Source organism: Onychomys torridus, chromosome 7 (genome assembly GCF_903995425.1).
Source record: "Onychomys torridus chromosome 7, mOncTor1.1, whole genome shotgun sequence".
In the NCBI taxonomy this organism is placed as follows: domain Eukaryota; kingdom Metazoa; phylum Chordata; class Mammalia; order Rodentia; family Cricetidae; genus Onychomys; species Onychomys torridus.
Window position 1 is genome coordinate 89,220,962 of NC_050449.1, and position 18,756 is coordinate 89,239,717.

The 18,756-nt window shown below is 38.4% G+C and overlaps 1 protein-coding gene across 1 annotated transcript in view; it reads right to left on the minus strand.

Annotated features, from left to right (window-relative positions):
* Window positions 1-18,756, minus strand: part of Rasa2 (RAS p21 protein activator 2) — a 114,188-nt gene that overhangs the window by 45,620 nt on the left and 49,812 nt on the right. The window contains exons 6-9 of the mRNA XM_036193338.1: window positions 9,622-9,705; window positions 7,178-7,250; window positions 4,013-4,089; window positions 2,828-2,929 (exon numbers count right to left, since the gene is read on the minus strand). Of these exons, the coding sequence (XP_036049231.1) occupies window positions 2,828-2,929; window positions 4,013-4,089; window positions 7,178-7,250; window positions 9,622-9,705 (336 nt within the window). The remainder of the gene's footprint in view (window positions 1-2,827; window positions 2,930-4,012; window positions 4,090-7,177; window positions 7,251-9,621; window positions 9,706-18,756) is intronic.

An 18,756-nucleotide genomic window follows, 5' to 3' on the forward strand; every position in this document is an offset into this window, starting at 1 on the left:
ATCAAAAACCACTTTTTAGGAGTCCAATGTGATAGACAAGTACTAAAGGAAATGATTAGAAATAAAGAAAACAGAAAAACTTCAAACAATCTTACTGCCTACTGATAAGATATTATGACCCTTTGCAAGACCAAAATTAAGAAATAATTATGGCATTTTCATGCAGTTACCATCAGCCCCACTAGAGAGGGCTACAGCATTACAAGCGAGGAAGGTGACAAAGCACCTTGAGTGAAAATAAAATGGCATTAGTATTTTTGCACTTCCCCACAACGTGCATTAATACACAGACGTGAGCAGATTCTTCTCTTTTATGAGCATAAGTTTTAGCATTTATGCTTCTGACAAGCTACTTTAAAAATTTCCTGTTATTGGGAGCTGGAGCTCAGTGGTTAAGATATATGGTGCTATTGCAAAGGATTTGAGTTCAGTCCCTGGGTAGCTACCTGTAACTCTAGCTTCAGAGGGTTCAACGACTTTGGCCTCAAAGACACCAGCACTAAAGTGCACATAAAATATTTATATTATTGACAGAAGAAGCTGAAATAAAAATCTTACTGTCTGCTAATATTCTGTAGTCTGCCAAGGTAGAAAGTTTTGTCAAATTTGGAAAGTATATTGAGAGACAGTGTCATTAAAAGTACATGACATGGGGCAGATTTCAAGTTCATTTTGGTGGGCTCTGAGAGATAAAACAACTCATTTTTCTCTTCTGTACTAAAAGGCATGGAGTATTATTTTAAAGGCTTAAAAATTTGAGTTCAGAAATTTTCATGGAGATGCAAGAAAGCATGGCATATGGGGGGGGCAAACATTGATATATTTTTCTTAATGATAAAGTTATCCCCCCCCCCCAATGCATTTAGAAAGGATACAAAATGTCATTAGAGAGACCAATACATCTTAGATTTATTTTAGAGGAGTTAATAATGTAAAAAGAAGTTAAGGGAGACTATGAGATGGCTGGATAGAAGAGACAGGCTCTTTTAAAGACCAAAAAGAAATACCAGAATACTCAGTATCAGCCATGGTGGCACACCTTTAATCTCAGCACTCAGAAGGCAGGGGCAGGCAGATCTCTGAGTTCAAGACCAGACTGGCTTACATAGCAAGTTCCAGGCCAGCCAACATTACACATTGAAACTCTGTCTTGGTAAACAAAGCAACAAAAACAATCCCTAAATATCCAAATGTCAACCCCTCTTCCAGGCAGCAGAAACTGAGTTCTAAAAAGTGTTTCTCATGGCTAACACTCCACAGTGTGTACACACCACATTATTTAAATCCACTCACTCATCAACAGACATTTTGCTATCAAAGGGTGAAATCCTAGCATTTGTGGTAATCTGTCTGGAACTGGAGGTCTATCATGTGAAACAGGCAGAGAAAGATAAAGGCCACAAGTTCTTACTCATTTGTGAAAGCTAAAGTTGATCCACGTAAGAAGAAAGGAGCATTGCTAGAAGGCAAGAGGGAGAAGGGATAGAGAAAAGCTGGGGAGTGGGCTCTAAATGCAGCTGTGGGAACAGCAGCTCTCATGTTACCAATAGGTTAGTAACTATGGTCTATAACAACTGGCGTTGCATAATTAGTTTCTCAACACACAGAAATGATATTTGTGGAGATGGACATGTTGACCATACTGATTTAATCATTATACACTGTATACATGTGATAGTACTTATTTTTTCTAAGTAAGCACAAATATTACATTTCATTTTTAAAAGTGATCTCTAAAGAGAAGTGGCAGAAGTTGGAGAGATGGCTCAGCTGATAAGGTTCGTGCTATGTAATCATGAGGACCTGAGTTTGGATTCCCAGCACCCACAAAAAAGCTGGGCTTAGTAGTATGCATATCTGTAATCCTTGCACAGGGGAGGTAAAGACAGGTGGATTCCCTGGAGCTCATTGACCAGCCAGCCAGCCCAGCTAATCAGTGTGCTCCAGGTTCAGAAGTCCTTTCTACAAAATATGAAGAGAGACACCCAGTGTCAAGCTCCATTCTTTACATGCACATTTTACATGTTTACATAGCCACAGGAACAAGCACCACTCCCAAACACACATATATATAATTAAGAAAGGCATATTTATACATACTCAGTTGAACACCAACCTAGGAACACTGGCAAAGATACACAAAAGGGACAGTTTTTTAAGGGCTATAGACAGACAAAACGTTTCACATTGAAATAAGTATGAATTTAACGTCTGAATGTTAAGTTTACTAACATCAAACTTAGTATCACCACTAGAGCCATGAAAAGGTCAAATAGCACTACAGTCAATACTGAGCTTCCAGAGCTCCTAAACAGTGAATCAGTTCAATGCCAACACTCTACTCTCAGAAAATACACCAAGGTTATCTGCATTTTTAACAGTGTGTGGTGAAGGAAAATCATACACCAATCCCCCAAAACAACTGCATCTTCTCAGTAAGCCTTTTGCTTCTCACCCACAGTTCTTGTGACCAAAAAGCCAAGTACCTGAACTGCATAGGATGACTTGTGATCAAACATCTTCTCATAAGTGGTTCATGAGATGTCTTACTGTCTTACTGGGATCTGAAATGCAGTCTAGATACAGCAGCGAGTTCATCCATCTCTACAGCCCCAAGATTTCATTTTTAAACAGAAAAATATTCCTAGACAACTAAGTGCTTTTTATCTCAGTATCACAGTATCATAACTATTAAAGTACTTATTTTTCTCTAATAACAAATTCACAACCAAATTATTATCAGTAACTTTGACTCCCAGTAAGCATGCATCTTTCTTAAAGAGCATTACTTGAGCATCTTTAGTTCACTAGAGCATTGTCTTCTTACCAGGCCTGATGAGAGGAATCATTTCTTAACACATTCACAGGGACCTTAATTTCACCCAGGAAAACATCTTGGACTAGGTTTTCATTATTCCACAAATCAATCCTGAAAATTGAAAACTTAGCTTTAGTCTTTGTGAACTATGCCAAATAGTTTCAAGTGATTTTGATGAGTATTGTAACATTAATTTTACATGCTTAAAATGAGATGTTAGCATCTTCATATACCTCATTATCCAGACTTTGAAAGCAAGTACTACAGTAACTTTTACTGAAAAGTCACAATTTAAATTCTACATTACATTTCTATTTATTAATTTGGTGGGGAGGGGCCCATGCCACTGTGCACATGTAGAGCTCAGGGGACAATTTACAGGAGTTGGTATTTTCCCTCCAACATGTGGGTCACAGGGACAGAACTCAGGTAGAATGACTGGGCAGCAAGTGCCTTTACCAGCGTAGCCATCTCCCTGGACAAATTCTAAATAGTCTAAAAGGGGAAACTTATGTTTTTAAATCTGAAAGTTCAGTGTTTGCTTTTAAATCTGTAGCAGTAAGGACAAAAAGGTTACTTAACTGAATTCAAAAATACAAACAATATAAGACTACAGTTTCTTTTTTGAAGATAATTAATATGTAAAGATTAGTGACTTAGAAAAACATTGCCTACCACTGTGAATACATGATTAATGTTCCTTTTGAATAACACACTGTTAACACCACACCTACACATGCATTTGCAAAAGTTTCCTTTCCAAAACAGCATAGATATTTAAGGCCTAGGAAATCTCACAAACTTCAAACACATGCACCTGTGGAGTTATCTCCTTACCTCACTGAAATTTCTGATAGTCAGCAGATATGTTAAGAAGAATAAAAAAATTATTTCTAAATTGGCTTAAATATAATTGCTTTTCCATTCATTATACTATAATACAGACAGTAAAGGAACAATTAAATTAAGGGAAAGTGAAAAACAGAATAGGTGAAATTAGGTTGTCTTTGCCTACACAAGAAATATACTTTGGTATTTCTGAAATGAAATCAAATATTGAAAAGATAATTTGGATTAAATTAGATGCATGTTCCTCTAGGTTTCATCTACCAACCTACGATAGAGAATTCTATCAAAGTTCTCACAGCGGGGGGGGGGGGGATCAATTCTCTAGGAAAACCACAAGGCACACACCTGATTTCCAATTTTTCAATATCCTCTTCTTCTACCTGGAACTGGGACTTCCTGGTATAACTACTGGATCTGGTTACCTATAAACAAAATATTTTAGTAAAAATATTTTAAAGTATCTTTTTCCACTGTGAGCTCAAAAATGACAATTCCCAAAATACTCAATTACAAATATAAAAAGAGTCAAGCGTGGCAGTTAATATTTTAAAACATAGAAAGTATACTAACGAGGCCCCAGAAAGCTAAGGAAAGGAGGAACGAAAATCAAAGGCATCGCTCCTCTGTACCATTTCTATCAACTGACTTGCAGCAACATCTGGTTCCTGGTTTACAGGTGTCTGCCAGTAACACAAAGAGGAAAAACACCATGTTCAAAGAGCTACACTTCTAAACCCACCTTAGTATTTCCCACCTTTCTCAGAGTACACCACCCTACTCTTTTTTCCTTCTCACATTTTTACTGAAAGTATCAAGGCCACCAGGCAGGAACTTCCTCAACTGCCGCCCAGCTGAAAATCCACCCTCTGGCCTCTCTCTACCTGAGTTTTTTTTTTCAGAGATGATTCTAAGCACCTACACAGGCCAGCCCCTTCCTCCAGTGTATTTCAGCACGTGCTGTAAACATCTGACCCATCTTAATTACGGCTTTCCTCACTAGTTGGATCACTCACTCCCTTATAGTCTAAGAAAAATCTTCCTCTTAAATCCTAGCCCTCCTGCCTCTCCTTTTCAGACAACTGCCTTCACACTAATCTACCCCAGAGCCAGTACTTCCTCACCACCACTTTATCACCAGCTTCCTTACAGATCACTCTTGTAAAATCTCTCTTCATCACCAAATCTGTAGTCAATCATACTCCTTATTGTCCTAGGCTTCTCCCTCTGACCTATTCCCAGACGAGCTCTTTGCTGTGGGATTACCTGAGGACTATTCTGCCACCTCTTGCTACTCTTTTCTTCCTTGGAATCTACACAGGTGGCATTCTGCTTTATTTTGTTCTAAAAACAACTTAAAGCCACACGGTGTTGCCCGGCTTACAAAGTGCTGTTGTGCCATCATCTTTTACTCATCAGAATGTTGCTTTGAGGCAGGCAGGGCTAGATGTATTATCCTGTCTTAAAAAATGAGGACGCTACATTATGAAAATTGAGCAGCACATCCGTAGTGCTGAATAGTCAGTGCAGAGCTTCTGTGGTTCTCTGTTGCATCTCTTCATGTCCTCGGCTTTCCTGACTGTGACAAACTTGTATTGTGATCTACAGTTATCACCTATCATATTTCAGTCATGAACTGTTCTGTTAGCAAATTTTATTTGTTTTCTGAGACAAGGTGGCCTAGTGCTCCCTAGGTAGTTGAGAACGGCCTTGAAATTCTGGTTTTCCTGCTTCCACCTGTCAAGGACTAGAATCACAGGCACGCATCACACCTGTTGCCTGGTGCAGGGTTTGTAAACAGATCCACGGGTAGTTCTGATTTTGTCTCCCTTTTCCTCCTATACTCAGTTATCTGGACCTGCAGTGTCTTTCTTCTTTGCCTCTCTCTCAGCTGTCAGAACACTGAAACCATAAGATTTTAGGCATCTGCTAAGAGACCACAGTTACTTTTTTCTAGGCTCAAGGATATTCAATGACTACAATTAAAGCTTCTCCAGCCGGGCACTGAACCCAGGTCCTCTAGAAAAGCAGTGAGTGCTCTTAACCACTGAGCCATCTTTTCTTCACCCCATCCTTCTATTCTTAATTCTGGTTATTTTCTTACCAAACTTGGTTAAGTCATTACTCAGATTTTTTTGGGGGCCTAACTTTCAGTTTTTCTGTCTCTGTGCCTAAAATGTTTTCTCTGTGATATTCTCTTGGTTCTCACTTAGGAAGATCTAGTCTTTCTTTGGACTGTTTTGACCCTGAGCTCAAGCATTATAGCTGTGTACATATGTGTGTGCTTTCTTATGTCCTGCTCTGGTTTGTAACCTATCTAACAAAGGGTTCAATGAATAAATGTTTTAAGGCCTCACAGGTAAATTGGTATGATGAGCAGTTAGTTCAGACTTTGACTTTCAAAAAGTTACCTACCTGAATTCCTAGTGAATTCCAGCCCAACTGAGGTGTGAACTACATGCAAGAGTGAGTGACTTTGGAAGCAGCTTTTTAAATGGCCGTCTTCTTCGTGTTCTCATGGTTAGACATAAGAGCCATTAATAAATGTGGACAACTGCACCAAGTCCTCCAGGAAAGGAAGCCTCTTGCATTTGTATGTTTTCCTGTTTCTTTGCTCCTTACCCCTACCCCCCAACCACCCTAGCTTCCTATTTCACTTTGGTATTTTCTTACAGTAATCAGGCATAAGAAGGGGTACTCTGGTGCTCTCTCCAGAACAGAAGAGAAATACAAAAGAAAAACTTTTCGACAACTACCTACAAATTGTTCTAGAATATTAATATCAATTGTAACTCACTCTGTTATCACATAATCTTTTAGAGATTTTGATTTTTAAATTTTCTATAGTCTTCAATTAATATGAAAGAGGATTTACTAAATATTTCAAAGATACCAAAGAACTGTATCTAGACAATCTCAAGGCAGCTGAAGATGTACCTTGGCGGTCTAGGGGTTAGGACTTGCTCAAGGCAACTGAAGAGCTTCATGAATAAAACATATCTACAGAGTAAAGTAGATTAAGGAGAACTTAATGATATAAAGGTTTAAGCTTGAAATGCTTCACACTCCCAAGGAGTGTTGTATTTGGCACATTTGCTAATTCCCTTAAAAAACTGCCCTTTCACAGGGTATAAAAGGCAAGCTTCATGTTTAGTTCATCATTAAAGTCAACTGGGAAAAGATTTCAGACCTTCTGAGTAGTAATGCTTGTCTTTCTAGAGGTTTTAATAAGAATGCTCACAAGAGTCGCTCTGCGTCAGGTGGACTGGAGAGTGTGGGAAGGGGTTGGAGATGCTGTAACCAGGAGGATGACTATGGGGGGGGGTGGCTCTAGCCCTCCCCACTTCCAAACCCCAGAGCTACATGTGTTACATCATGGTTCTACTGCTGCTGTCTGGGCAGAAATTACTAGTTAAGGTTACTGATAAAATAATTACTATGGCTGTGGTTTACAAAATTAAATCAACTAGAATTCTATATTAAATATTAATATTTATATAAACAAGAAATTACCTCAAAATAAAAGATTTCATTAAACTGCGGATTGCTTGTTTTCTTCTTTACTTTTGTCTTCTTTTGGTCATTCCTGTTCCAATGTGGTAGAGTTTTACCTTGTAGAACTTAATAGTACACAATTATAAAACAAGCTATTTCCAACCAGGAAGCCTGACCTTTGTCTAAATGTTAGGATGACTGAGGGAAGACAAGAATGTATACTGTGTAAGGGAGAAAAGCCAGTATGTCCTCACAATCTCAAATCGAACAGTATCCATACATAGGATACAAGCTTTAGGTATTTATACAAGCCAAGATTGGGTTACTGTCTCCATGGCTGTGAGAGGCTGACTGCCAAGTTCTCTTTGAAAGTATTCAACACATCCTACTACATAAGCAGGAAAAGTAGTGAGGAGAAAGGCAGTGAGCTCCAAGTGCCTTTCCTGATGTTGCAAACACCTGGGGAACATGATTGTCTCTTAACTTAGTTTACTTCTGGGGTGTGGCCCTGACAGTGATGTAAACAAACCAACTGCTAATACTCAAGTGAATATACAAATTCTGAGGCACTTACAAATAAATGTTCAGAGAGTCTTGTGTCTTTATTCAGACTTAACTAATGTCTTGTGCAATTATATAGCAAAATCAACTGTGATTAAAAAAGATTAGTTTCTACTAAATGTTAAAGTTCCATTAAAGAATGTTCTCATGAGAAGCTGGACAGTGGTGGCAGTAGAGTGTGCCTTTAATCCCAGGACTGGGAGGCAGATGCAGATATTTCTCTGTGACTTTGAGGCCAGCCTGGTCTACAGAGCAAGTTCCAAAACAGCCAGGGCTACACAAAGAAAGCCTGTCTTGGGGGAAGGAAAAAAAAAAAAAAAAGGATTTGTTCATGAGATAGAAACCATTAAACAGAAATCGAGAACAGCCTCTTGAGTTGTGGTGTATCTCATTAGTAGAGTAACTGCTTATCATCAATAGGCTGAGTTTGAATACAGAACTACCAAAAAAAATGTTTACTCCAAACAAGCAGCACCTCTAAGCTGACTTGTTCCTCCCTACCAATTCCCATTTCTCTGTGAGACAGGGGTTTAACTAGTAGTTTAGGCTGGCCAGAATTTGTGATACTCTGCCTCCCAGGTTCAGGATTATTGTTATGCTTCTAATACCTAGCAGGGTTGAATATTTTTAACACTGTATGTGTATGTGTGTGTGCAAACCCTCTGACAGCTTTTAATGCTGTATGAATTCTTGACTTTAAATTTAAAACTAATCTGTAATAACAGCATACCAATATTTCAGCTCCCATGGTTACCAGATACTTAACACTTACACACACACACACACACACACACACACACACACACACACACACAGAGTGGGAGTGGGCGGGGCGGGTTTTTTAAGACATTGTGACTTGCTAAGCGGTGGTGGCGCATGCCTTTAATCCCAGCACTTGGAAGGCAGAAGCAAGTGAATCTCTGTTGAGTTCGAGACCAGCCTGATCTACAAAGTGAGTTCTGGGGCAGGCTCCAAAGCTACACAGAGAAACCCTGACACCACCCCCACCACCCCCACAACAACAAAAAAACCCTTTGTGACTTAAAAAAAGAAAAATAGAGCTCTAGGTAATAAAACGGAAGTGTGTAAGAACAAGTTCCATGTTTTTATTCCCTAACTCTAACAGCCTCAAGTTGCAGATAAACTCCGGCCTAGTCAGTCACTTAAAGAAACCACACTATAGTTCTCTAATGTAGATATTGCAAAGTGCTATTGGGTTTTCATAAGTTGTAGACTATTTAAGCAATGTTACAGTGCACTTCACCACACCCTGGGACTTCAGTAGTTCTTCTAGCGCTTGGAACTCTTTCTGTAAAGCATTGATATCATGAATAGAAAAGGCAATTTTCAGTTCTGAGCTGCTTTCCAGATAACAGTATGAAAACTTCTTTGTTATATTGAGCTGACATTTATTAAAACTTGATTTTTTGCTTGTATGAAATTAAGATTATCTAAAAGTAAATGTTGTAAGTAAAGGCAGCCAGGTGTATATGATTTGGTGTTTTTGTTTTAGACCCTAGATGGCCTGTCATGTAGACCAGAGTGGCCTTGTATTCATAGAGAGCCACCTGCCTCTACCTCCCAAGTGCTGCGATGAAAGGCATACACTCTTCATTCCTGGTCCAAGTTATATATTTTAAAGTATATTGTACAAGTGTATAAGACTGAGGTTTTCCCCATGGTCTAGTAAATATGTAACATATCTGAAATGACACCACAATCTTTCTGTGAAAACATACTTAGTTGTTTACCAAGTGCACACTACAACTTACTAAAAATTCTTCTTTTAAAGCACTGTTTTATGTCATAGCTACTTAGCATTTGATCTAAGAACTTAACACTTCCAATTTCTAAATCCAACTTTAAACTTGAAAATCCAGTAACAATTCAATAAACATTACCTAGAAGGGCCAATTAGGGAAACTGTTGCATAAGGATCACAGCTTTGTCCATTTATGAGAGGCAATCCATGGCATGCCTTGATGCTAAGGAAAAAAGAGATTTTAAACTATTAGAGTCAAGTTAACATCATAACATATTAATCTCCCCGCCCCTCATCCCTTTGCCTTCTTATGGACTGGAAAAAGAATCCTGAATTCACATATACAGAGCAAGTACTCTGCAACTGAGCTGCACTCTCAACTCTAAACATTACCTTTAAATAGAAATCAACAGCCAGGCAGGGGTGGCGCACACCTTTAATCCCAGCACTCGGGAGGCAGAGCCAGATGGATCTCTGTGAGTTCGAGGCCAGCCTGGTCTACAGAGCAAGCTCCAGGACGGGCACCAAAACTACACAGAGAAAGCCCGTCTAGAAAAAAACAGAAAACAAAACAAAACAAAACAAAATTCAAAGGCCTTAAAATTATTTACCACTGTTGCAGTTCCAATACACCAACTCCTCCAAATGATGTTATTTGCTTATTTACATAATTATTTCCCAAAGAGAAGTAAACAGGAATGACGCAATCAGTACTCAGTCTACCATAACACATTTCTTCCTGGTAAAAACTCAAGGTACATTTTGTGGTTTGATAATACATCAAAATTGCTGTGGCTTCTAAAAAGGAAAAGAAAGTGGTGTAGCCTTACATGAGAAACTACAAACCAGGCCAGCACCATGGCACCATATCCTCTGCTAAAGCATGAATGACACACAAGGAAACGGTTGTGGTTTTACTTAAAATCTGATTCATAAATATAGGGCAAGCTTCACATAATTCTGTAGTCTTTCGTGAGGGTTCTCAGCAATAGTTCCTGCATTATTCTGTAGAAAATGTTCTAGACTATAAACACCAAGGCCATCCAATCCACTTTATGGATTATAGTTGTATTTATAGAAAGCATAGAATACAACTTAATGATCTGATTCTCAAAGTTTCTCATTAATTATTACTAAGTTAGTTAGTTTAAGGTCTAAGTCTTCATTTCCTGCTGCCTAACAGAAGCTCATGAATGCTAAGTGGTTGGTTGGTTTTTTTGTTTCTTTTTCTTTTTCTATTTCTAAGGACCAGGGCTACTGAGCAACATCCTCTATTTCTCTACAAAACTTACTCATTACATAGATGGGTGAACTGCAAATGGAGTACTGCCAAATAACGAGAAAATTAAAAATAAGACTTCTTTCTATTAAACTGGGCATCAAAAGTCAATTTTTAAAAATTCTGAAACTAGGGCTGGAGAGATGGCTCAGCGATTAAGAGCACTGGCTGCTCTTCCTGAGGACTACGGTTCAATTCCCAGCACCCACATGGCAGCTCACAACTGTCTGTAACTCTATCTCCAGGGGATCTAACCTTTACACAATACACATAAAATAAATTTAAATAAATTATTTTAAAAAATTCTGAAACTAACCAAAAAAGCATTGGCCAAGAAAATATTTTAGGGTTTTTATTTTCCCATCCATGAGGCATCATGAATCAACTACCAGTTTCTTCTGTGGCTAGCGGGCCTTTACTAGCTCTGTGATATATGGTGGTCTCATCTGCCTGACAAAGCATAGAAGCAACTTATAATCAGAACAAACTGCTTCCAAGGAACTTAGCTGATACCTACAGAACAACTCAAGCACATTCCAGGAATACAAAGTCTTTAGTGACTTCAGTTTCCAATGTAAATAATCAATAAATATGACCATTGTGAAAGAAAAAAAAAAGAAGCAAAAATGACAGAAAATAAAATTGTGGACAAGGACATTTAAAAATTTTATTTCACCGGGCAGTGGTGGGGCATGCCTGTAATCCCAGTACTTGGGAGGCAGAGGCAGGTGGATCTCTGTGAGTTTGAGGCCAGCCTGGTCTACAGAGCTAGTCCAGGACAGGCTCCAAAGCTACAGAGAAACCCTGTCTCGAAAAACCATAAACAAACAAACAAATAAATATATTTCATAGCATACAGAGACAAAGAAAACCTTAAAAAAAAAAAAAAAGAGGTCTAGAGATAGAAAATGTAAGGTCTGACATAAAAACATAGGTAAACTCAAGTATTTGCTAATGCTGTGGAGAGGAGCCAAACAAACATGAGAATAAAGAGAATTCAGCTTTAGATGTGAAAAGCTGCAATGGTACGTGACAGTACAGTAGATATGACACTAAGACTCAAAACAAACAGGATGAATGTACAAGGTACAGATAATAAAAAAAATGTTTTAATATAATCTCAGACTCTTAAACAGTTGCAAAGATAACATAGTTTCTGCAAACCCAGTACTCAGTGTTAACCAATGTGAAACTACTGTAATAGTGAAACTAATGTAATAAATAACATTAATGTTAATGTTGCTAACACTAATTAATCTATAGATGTCACTTATTTTGCCAAGATCCAGGATGCAATATGGGATCCTACACTACATTTGGGTGCCATGTCCCCTGGGATACTTGCTTCATATTACTTAATCTGAGTTTTTTGGTATTTGCTCATGACCAGATTGGGATTAGATATCTTGGTGTCCTTTACAATAGATAATATCGAGGTACTGGATGTCTCATTACTGTGAAGTGGTTATCTATGAGATAACCTTATGGGCAGATTCTTTGGACCATACAAATATGCAATCATACTTAGGCGGACATGCTTAGTATGAGATACTTTCTTATCCTATTATATTTTATCTAGCTATTTATTTCTATCTTTTATGTATGAGTGTTTACCTGCATGTATGTATACTACCTGCATGTCTGGTACCTGTGGAAGTCAGAAAAGGGTGTCAGATCCCCCTGGAAATGAAGTTGTGAGTTAACATGTGGGTTCTGGGAACGGAAACACAGGTCCTTTGAAAGAGCAGCAAGTGCTCTTAAGCACTGAACCACCTCTCTAAGTCCCTAGTTATATTTTTATTTTTAACTGACATAACTGTACATACCTATGAATACAGTGTGACAGATCAATGCATTTATATAATGTATAATGATCATATCAGGGAATTAGCCTATCTAACATCTAGACATAATTTCTTTGTTTTGGGAGTGTTCAAAATTCTCCCTACTAGCTGTGCTGAACTGTGCTATACACCATTAGAAATCATTTCTCCTGCTGGGTGGTAGTAGTACACACCTTTAATCCCAGCACCTGGGAGGCAGAGCCAGGCGGATCTTTGTGAGTTCGAGGCCAGCCTGGTAAACAGAGTAAGATCCAGGACAGGCACCAAAACTACACAGAGAAACCCTGTCTCAGGAACAAAAGAAATTATTCCTCCTATCCTGCAGCTCTGTACCTATTAACAATTCTCCTTCCACAATCCTTCTCCCGTGTCTTACTGAGGCTCTGGGAATTATTATTCTTTATGCACTTCCTTGATAGTAGCTTTCTAAATGTCCATGTATAATTGAGAGTATGCAGTGTTTATCTTTCTGTTGTACCCAGTTACTAGTGTGGTCTTTACCATGCTGATTTCAATCTCCATCACTCTTCCTGAGTTCATTCACTAGAATTCTACTATAAGGAAGGAATCCTTTCCTCCTATGCATTTATTCAACTCTTTACTTGTATCAGTAGTGATTCATGAATATTTATTTTACTCTGCAGATTTTAATCCATTATGATTACTAATTTTGAGGCTAAAACAATTGGCCATCTGGAGTTCATTCAGATTAGTTTCAATGTCGTTCATTCGTTCACGTCTATCTGTCCATTATCTTGAGAGTATTTTTTTACTTTTTAATTTCATAAGATATTCTAGCTTGCCGGGCGGTGGTGGCACACGCCTGTAATCCCAGCACTCGGGAGGCAGAGGCAGGCGGATCTTTGTGAGTTTGAGGCCAGCCTGGTCTCCAAAGCGAGTTCCAGGAAAGGCGCAAAGCTACACAGAGAAACCTTGTCTCAAAAAAAACAAAAACAAAACAAACAAAAAAAGATATTCTAGCTCATCATATATTTTCCTTATTCCAGCCCTGAAAACAGCCACCGCTAAAAAAGGACTCTAGGCTTCTGTTTGTTTTTTATTGGAGCTATACTAATATTGCAGTCATTAACCATATTTGGCTATTAAGTTTAAATTAAACAAAATTAAAAAGTATGTAATCATATAGGCCATATTTCAAGTCTTCAATAGCCACACATGTATGGTAGATATTAAACTGAAAACGAATATACAAAATGTTTTCTTTTTCATATAAGTATCTACTGGTCAGCACTCATTTTGTACACATTTGTGTAAAATCCTGTGCACACACCACTCCTCAAGCTCCTGCATCTTTAAATGAAATGTCTTTGAGAAGTCTGTCTTCAAAGGAGGAGCAGAAAGTTAGCTAGCAGTGAGGGGTAAATAAGTACAAGTATATCAGAGGCATGCATTTTAGGATGAGAGCTGTAACAAGGCCAGTGAGAATCAGGACATAATGAAGCAGGAGCAAAGCACAGCCAAAGAAAGAAAATCCTTGAAGAGGGGAAACAACTAACTGCAAACCCTGTAACCCACAACAGAGACTTGCTTGTAAGGGGAACTTGTAAGGTACAACAGTGGTACAAATGTTCACAAGAACAACCTCTGCTGTGACTTCAGGCCCACTCCAGGAGATGGAACCCAGTCCCGACACTGTAAAGTGGTCAGGAACCCGAGACGAGATAGGGCATGGGCCTAGGGGAAACCTACTACTATTATTCTGCTAAAGGAACATAGCAGTGACTCCTAATGACATAATGTTATACCCACAGGTAAGTGCATCACTCAACCCTCATCAGAGAAGCTTTCTATTGCGATGGAATTAACATAGAACCACAGCTGGACAATGTGCAGAGCGAGGGGCTTTGGAGCACTCAGTCCTAAATGGGATGTCTTCATCAAGTCATCCCTTCAAGGCTCATGGGTCTGTGTGGAAGAAGAATCAGGAAGATTCTAAGAGTTGGACGTAGTAGATGGCTCCAAGAAAACAACTGCTGGAGACAAAAGGACTGACACACATATGAGCCCACAGAGGCTGAGACAACAGCATAACACCTGCAGAGAAGCAGACAACATGAGATTCCAGCACTGGGAAGGAGAAGTGGATGCAAAGAAGCTATTTGCAATTGAAAACTGCTGGGAAAGAGAAAAATCAGTTTTCTCCAACAGTCTCGGAGTATATCATACATACTCCAAAGCAGGTCCTGTGTCCAGGAGCAGTAGGAGAATACAAACAGGACTCCATGTTGTGTTTTTGTTTGTTATTTTTTTGTCTTGTAGTGTTTTTTTTTTCTGATTTTCATTTTTTATTTTTAAAGTAAGAATGTGTGTATGTGTGTGCACGTGCATGCATGTGAGTGAGTGAGAGTTCATGGAGTACAAGCAAGTGTATGAAGTTGAGAAAGAAGGGAGATCAGGAGGATCTTCAAGGAGTTGGGGGAGGGAAATGATCAAAGTATACTGTATGAAATTTTAAATAAAAATAGCAAAAAGAAGATACTAACAACTACTTTGATACAAATTTACCACATAGGATCTCTCCAAACTAAAAGCTGAGTAGGCAGCACAAAGACAACTAGACATGAAAATACACTTTCAGGAACACCAAACAGAGACTGTCATGAACTAGAAAAGATCTATAAGGTTGAAACAACAATAAACTCCACAAAGTTCTCACTGGGTTTTTGTTGCTACAAGTTGAAAGGGTATATACAGTATAGGTTTAAAACATTCTGAAAAGAACAGACCAATATGTGTTCACATAAAAGACCTGTCCATGAACATTTATAGCATCTGCTCAAAGATTAGCAATTCAAATGTCTTCCAAGCAGTAAATGGATGATGGGCAGAGTCTATATAATGGAATGTTATTCATGAAGAAGAAAATGAAATGGCTGCCAATTTTAAAACAGGATGGAGCAAACACATGTTTTTATTTTTTAGTAAAGCACAGCACAAATCATGGATACTTTTTATAAAAACCATGAAAACTCCAAGTTGAAGAGAAGAAGTCCAACCAATTAGACATGAGGACCCAAAGAAAGGCATAGAATGACCAGATGAGGAAGTTAATTAACTTAGTTTTGTTCATCTCACACAGATGTAAAGACATTAGAAACCTGGAAACATCAGTGAGTAATCTAGACTTTAAAAATGTCCTTTGAAAGGACTCCATCCAATTCTCCCTAGCTCAATAATCAAGATACAGGGTACCCAGACAGGCAAACCTTTATAAGCTAATGTCCACTGGCTCCTCCACAAAAAGCGAAAACCAAATTCAAATAACAACTAAAGTTATTACTCTACACATACGCACATGCACACACAATGGCCAAAGCTTAGAGGGTGAGGAGAGAGCTAGTTTTACTTTGCATATGTATGTCAGTAGAGAAGATCAAAACATTCTGAGAAGGAAAATTAAGAGCATGTGTCACCCATAGATCTACCCTAGAAGAACGGCAAAAAAGGGAACTATTTAAACAAAGTGACAAAAGGAATGTCATTTCAGGAAGAATCATGAACAGAGCAAAGTGGGTAAATAATATGACACATGCCTTCTTTTCTGAAGTAAGTTGGATGGCTGAAGAAAAGAATTCTAGCACTGGCGTAGTTCGCAATGTTTAAGACAAAAGTATATTTAAAAGGGACAGAGGAAAGGTTTGAGAGGAAGCAAGCTGTCTGTAGCTGGTGAAGTGCTGGCAATAGGTTACCGTTTATGTATATAGTGTAGTATCTAAGTCAGCTACTAAAAGAACCCATGTAACAAGACATACTATAGATCAAAGTACTAAAGATAAAAATGTCATTTTAAATTATGTTCAAGTAAATCCAGGAAATAGAAGACAGTACACAGAAACGAGACAGATTTAAGCCTATCAACAATTACATTAAAAATAAATGGTAAAAATTCACAAAACAAAACATCACTTTAAAAATACATTTTATCTATTATTTATGTGTATTGGGGGAAATTTATGCATACATGAAAGTATAGGCATTTGATCTACTGGAGTAACAGAGTTCCAGACAGTTGTCAGCCATTTGGCATGGGTACCTGAACTTGGGTCCTCTGCAAGAGCAATATACATTTTTAATCACCGAGCCATCTTTTCAGCCCCAGAAAGGACTTTTAAGTTTTATTCTTACTTTATGTGTATGAATGTTTTGTCTTCATGTATGCCTGTGCATCACATGCCTGCTTGGTACATACAGAGGCCAGAAAAGGTTCTTAAGAGTCTCCTAACTAGAATTACAGATGGTTATAAGCCACCCTTTGGTTGCTGGGAACCCCACCCAGGTCCTATACAAGAGCAGCAAGTGCTCTTAAAGAATAGAGCCATCTCTCTAGCAACTCCCTTACCCAGAATGACTTTTAAAAGTAACATATCTGCTGGGCAGTGGTTGGCGCACGCCTTTAATCCCAGCACTCGGGAGGCAGAGCCAGGCTGATCTCTCTGAGTTCGAGGCCAGCCTCGTCTACAGAGCGAGATCCAGGACAGGCACCAAAACAACACAGAGAAACCCTATCTTGAACCCCCCCCCCAAAAAAAAGTGACATAATCTAAAAGTGATTACACATAATTTAGATTTGCACAAAAAAGTCAATCTCAAAAGCTATACACAATCATATTCTATTCCTATACCCTTCTTCCTCCTCCTACTTCTTTGTGTGCATATGTTTGTGTGTGTGTTACTCAAAACTGAACCTAGGACCTCACAGCATGCAAGGAAGCACTTCACCAGTAACTGACATTTCCAGCCCTCACACATTTTTGAAATGACAATATATGGACAAGGAGACAGAAAAGAGGTTTGAAAAGGGTTGGGATGGTGGTGCAGAGAGGAGCATGACTATCAGGGAGTGGCAGGAGCGACAGCTTTAAGAGGACATTAGTATGTTCTCTATGTGGATTGTAGTGTTGGTTCCACACATACATCTATGCTATAATAAAGTGGTATGTAACCATACAATAAAAATGTATCAATACAAATTTCTTTAGTCATGTAAGATGTAACTACTGGGAAAAACTGAGTAAAGAGCACAAAGACCTCTTTGCACTACCTTTACAACTTCTTGTAAATCTACAAACTTAAGTTAAAAATATTTTTTAAAATAAATGTCCAAAGTTGACATCTAGCCCCTAAAATTAAGAGTGTGAAGTTGGGCTTATTTAATCAGTACATGTACTGATTATCTGTCAAGCTACAGCAAAAAAAAACAAAGGGGGGGGGGCTGGAGTTTGGCTCAGTGGTAGAACTTACTTTACCCTGTGTGTGTGCCTAGCATCAGGAAACAGAACACTAGAAAGAAGATCCACTACCATTACATGCAACAATGTGAATGAATCTCAAAAGGAGTATATTAAGTTAAAAAAAAAAAGGCAAACACAAAAAAACTGTATGTATTATATGAGTCTATTCAAATGACATTTTGGAAAAAGCAAAAAACCACAGACACAGAAAACAGATTGTGGTTGCCTAGAGTTGAGTGTGAAGAAGAGGGGATTGAACTGCATCTATGAATGCCTTTTGATAGACTTTCTTCTTTTGAAATCATGCTAATAGTCTACATCCTCAAAAGTAAAACCAGGGAGCTACAGAGACAGCTCAGTAACTAAAGAGCCCTTGATGCTCTTTCTTTCAGAGGACCCCAGTGAAGTTCCAGGTACCCGTGTCAGGTGGCTCTCAACAGCCTACAACTCCAACTTCAGGAGATCAAACGCCTCTGATCTTTGCAAAAACCTATTCATATGTGGTATATACCTGAACAAACACACACAATACACATAAATAAAAACTAAATTTAAAAAAACCTAAACCAACAAGGACTAAATCAAGAAACCTAAATGGTATGTGACTAAAACAAACTAATCCGACTAAGAGCACTTCAAATGACTATAACAACCAAAGTTAAGCAGGGAAGGGAGTACTGGAAGAGGCCTTATTCAAGGAATTTCACTGTAGGCTCTCAGCCTAGGAGTGAAATCTGCAAACAAATGTCTCTTCTTTTTTTCTGTTGAGACAGGGTCTATATAGCCCTGTCTGTCCTAAGATCTCTATGTAGACCTGGTTGCCTCAAATACACAGAAATCCACCTACTCTATTCATTCATTCATTCATTCATTCATTCATTCATTCATTCATTTTGTGG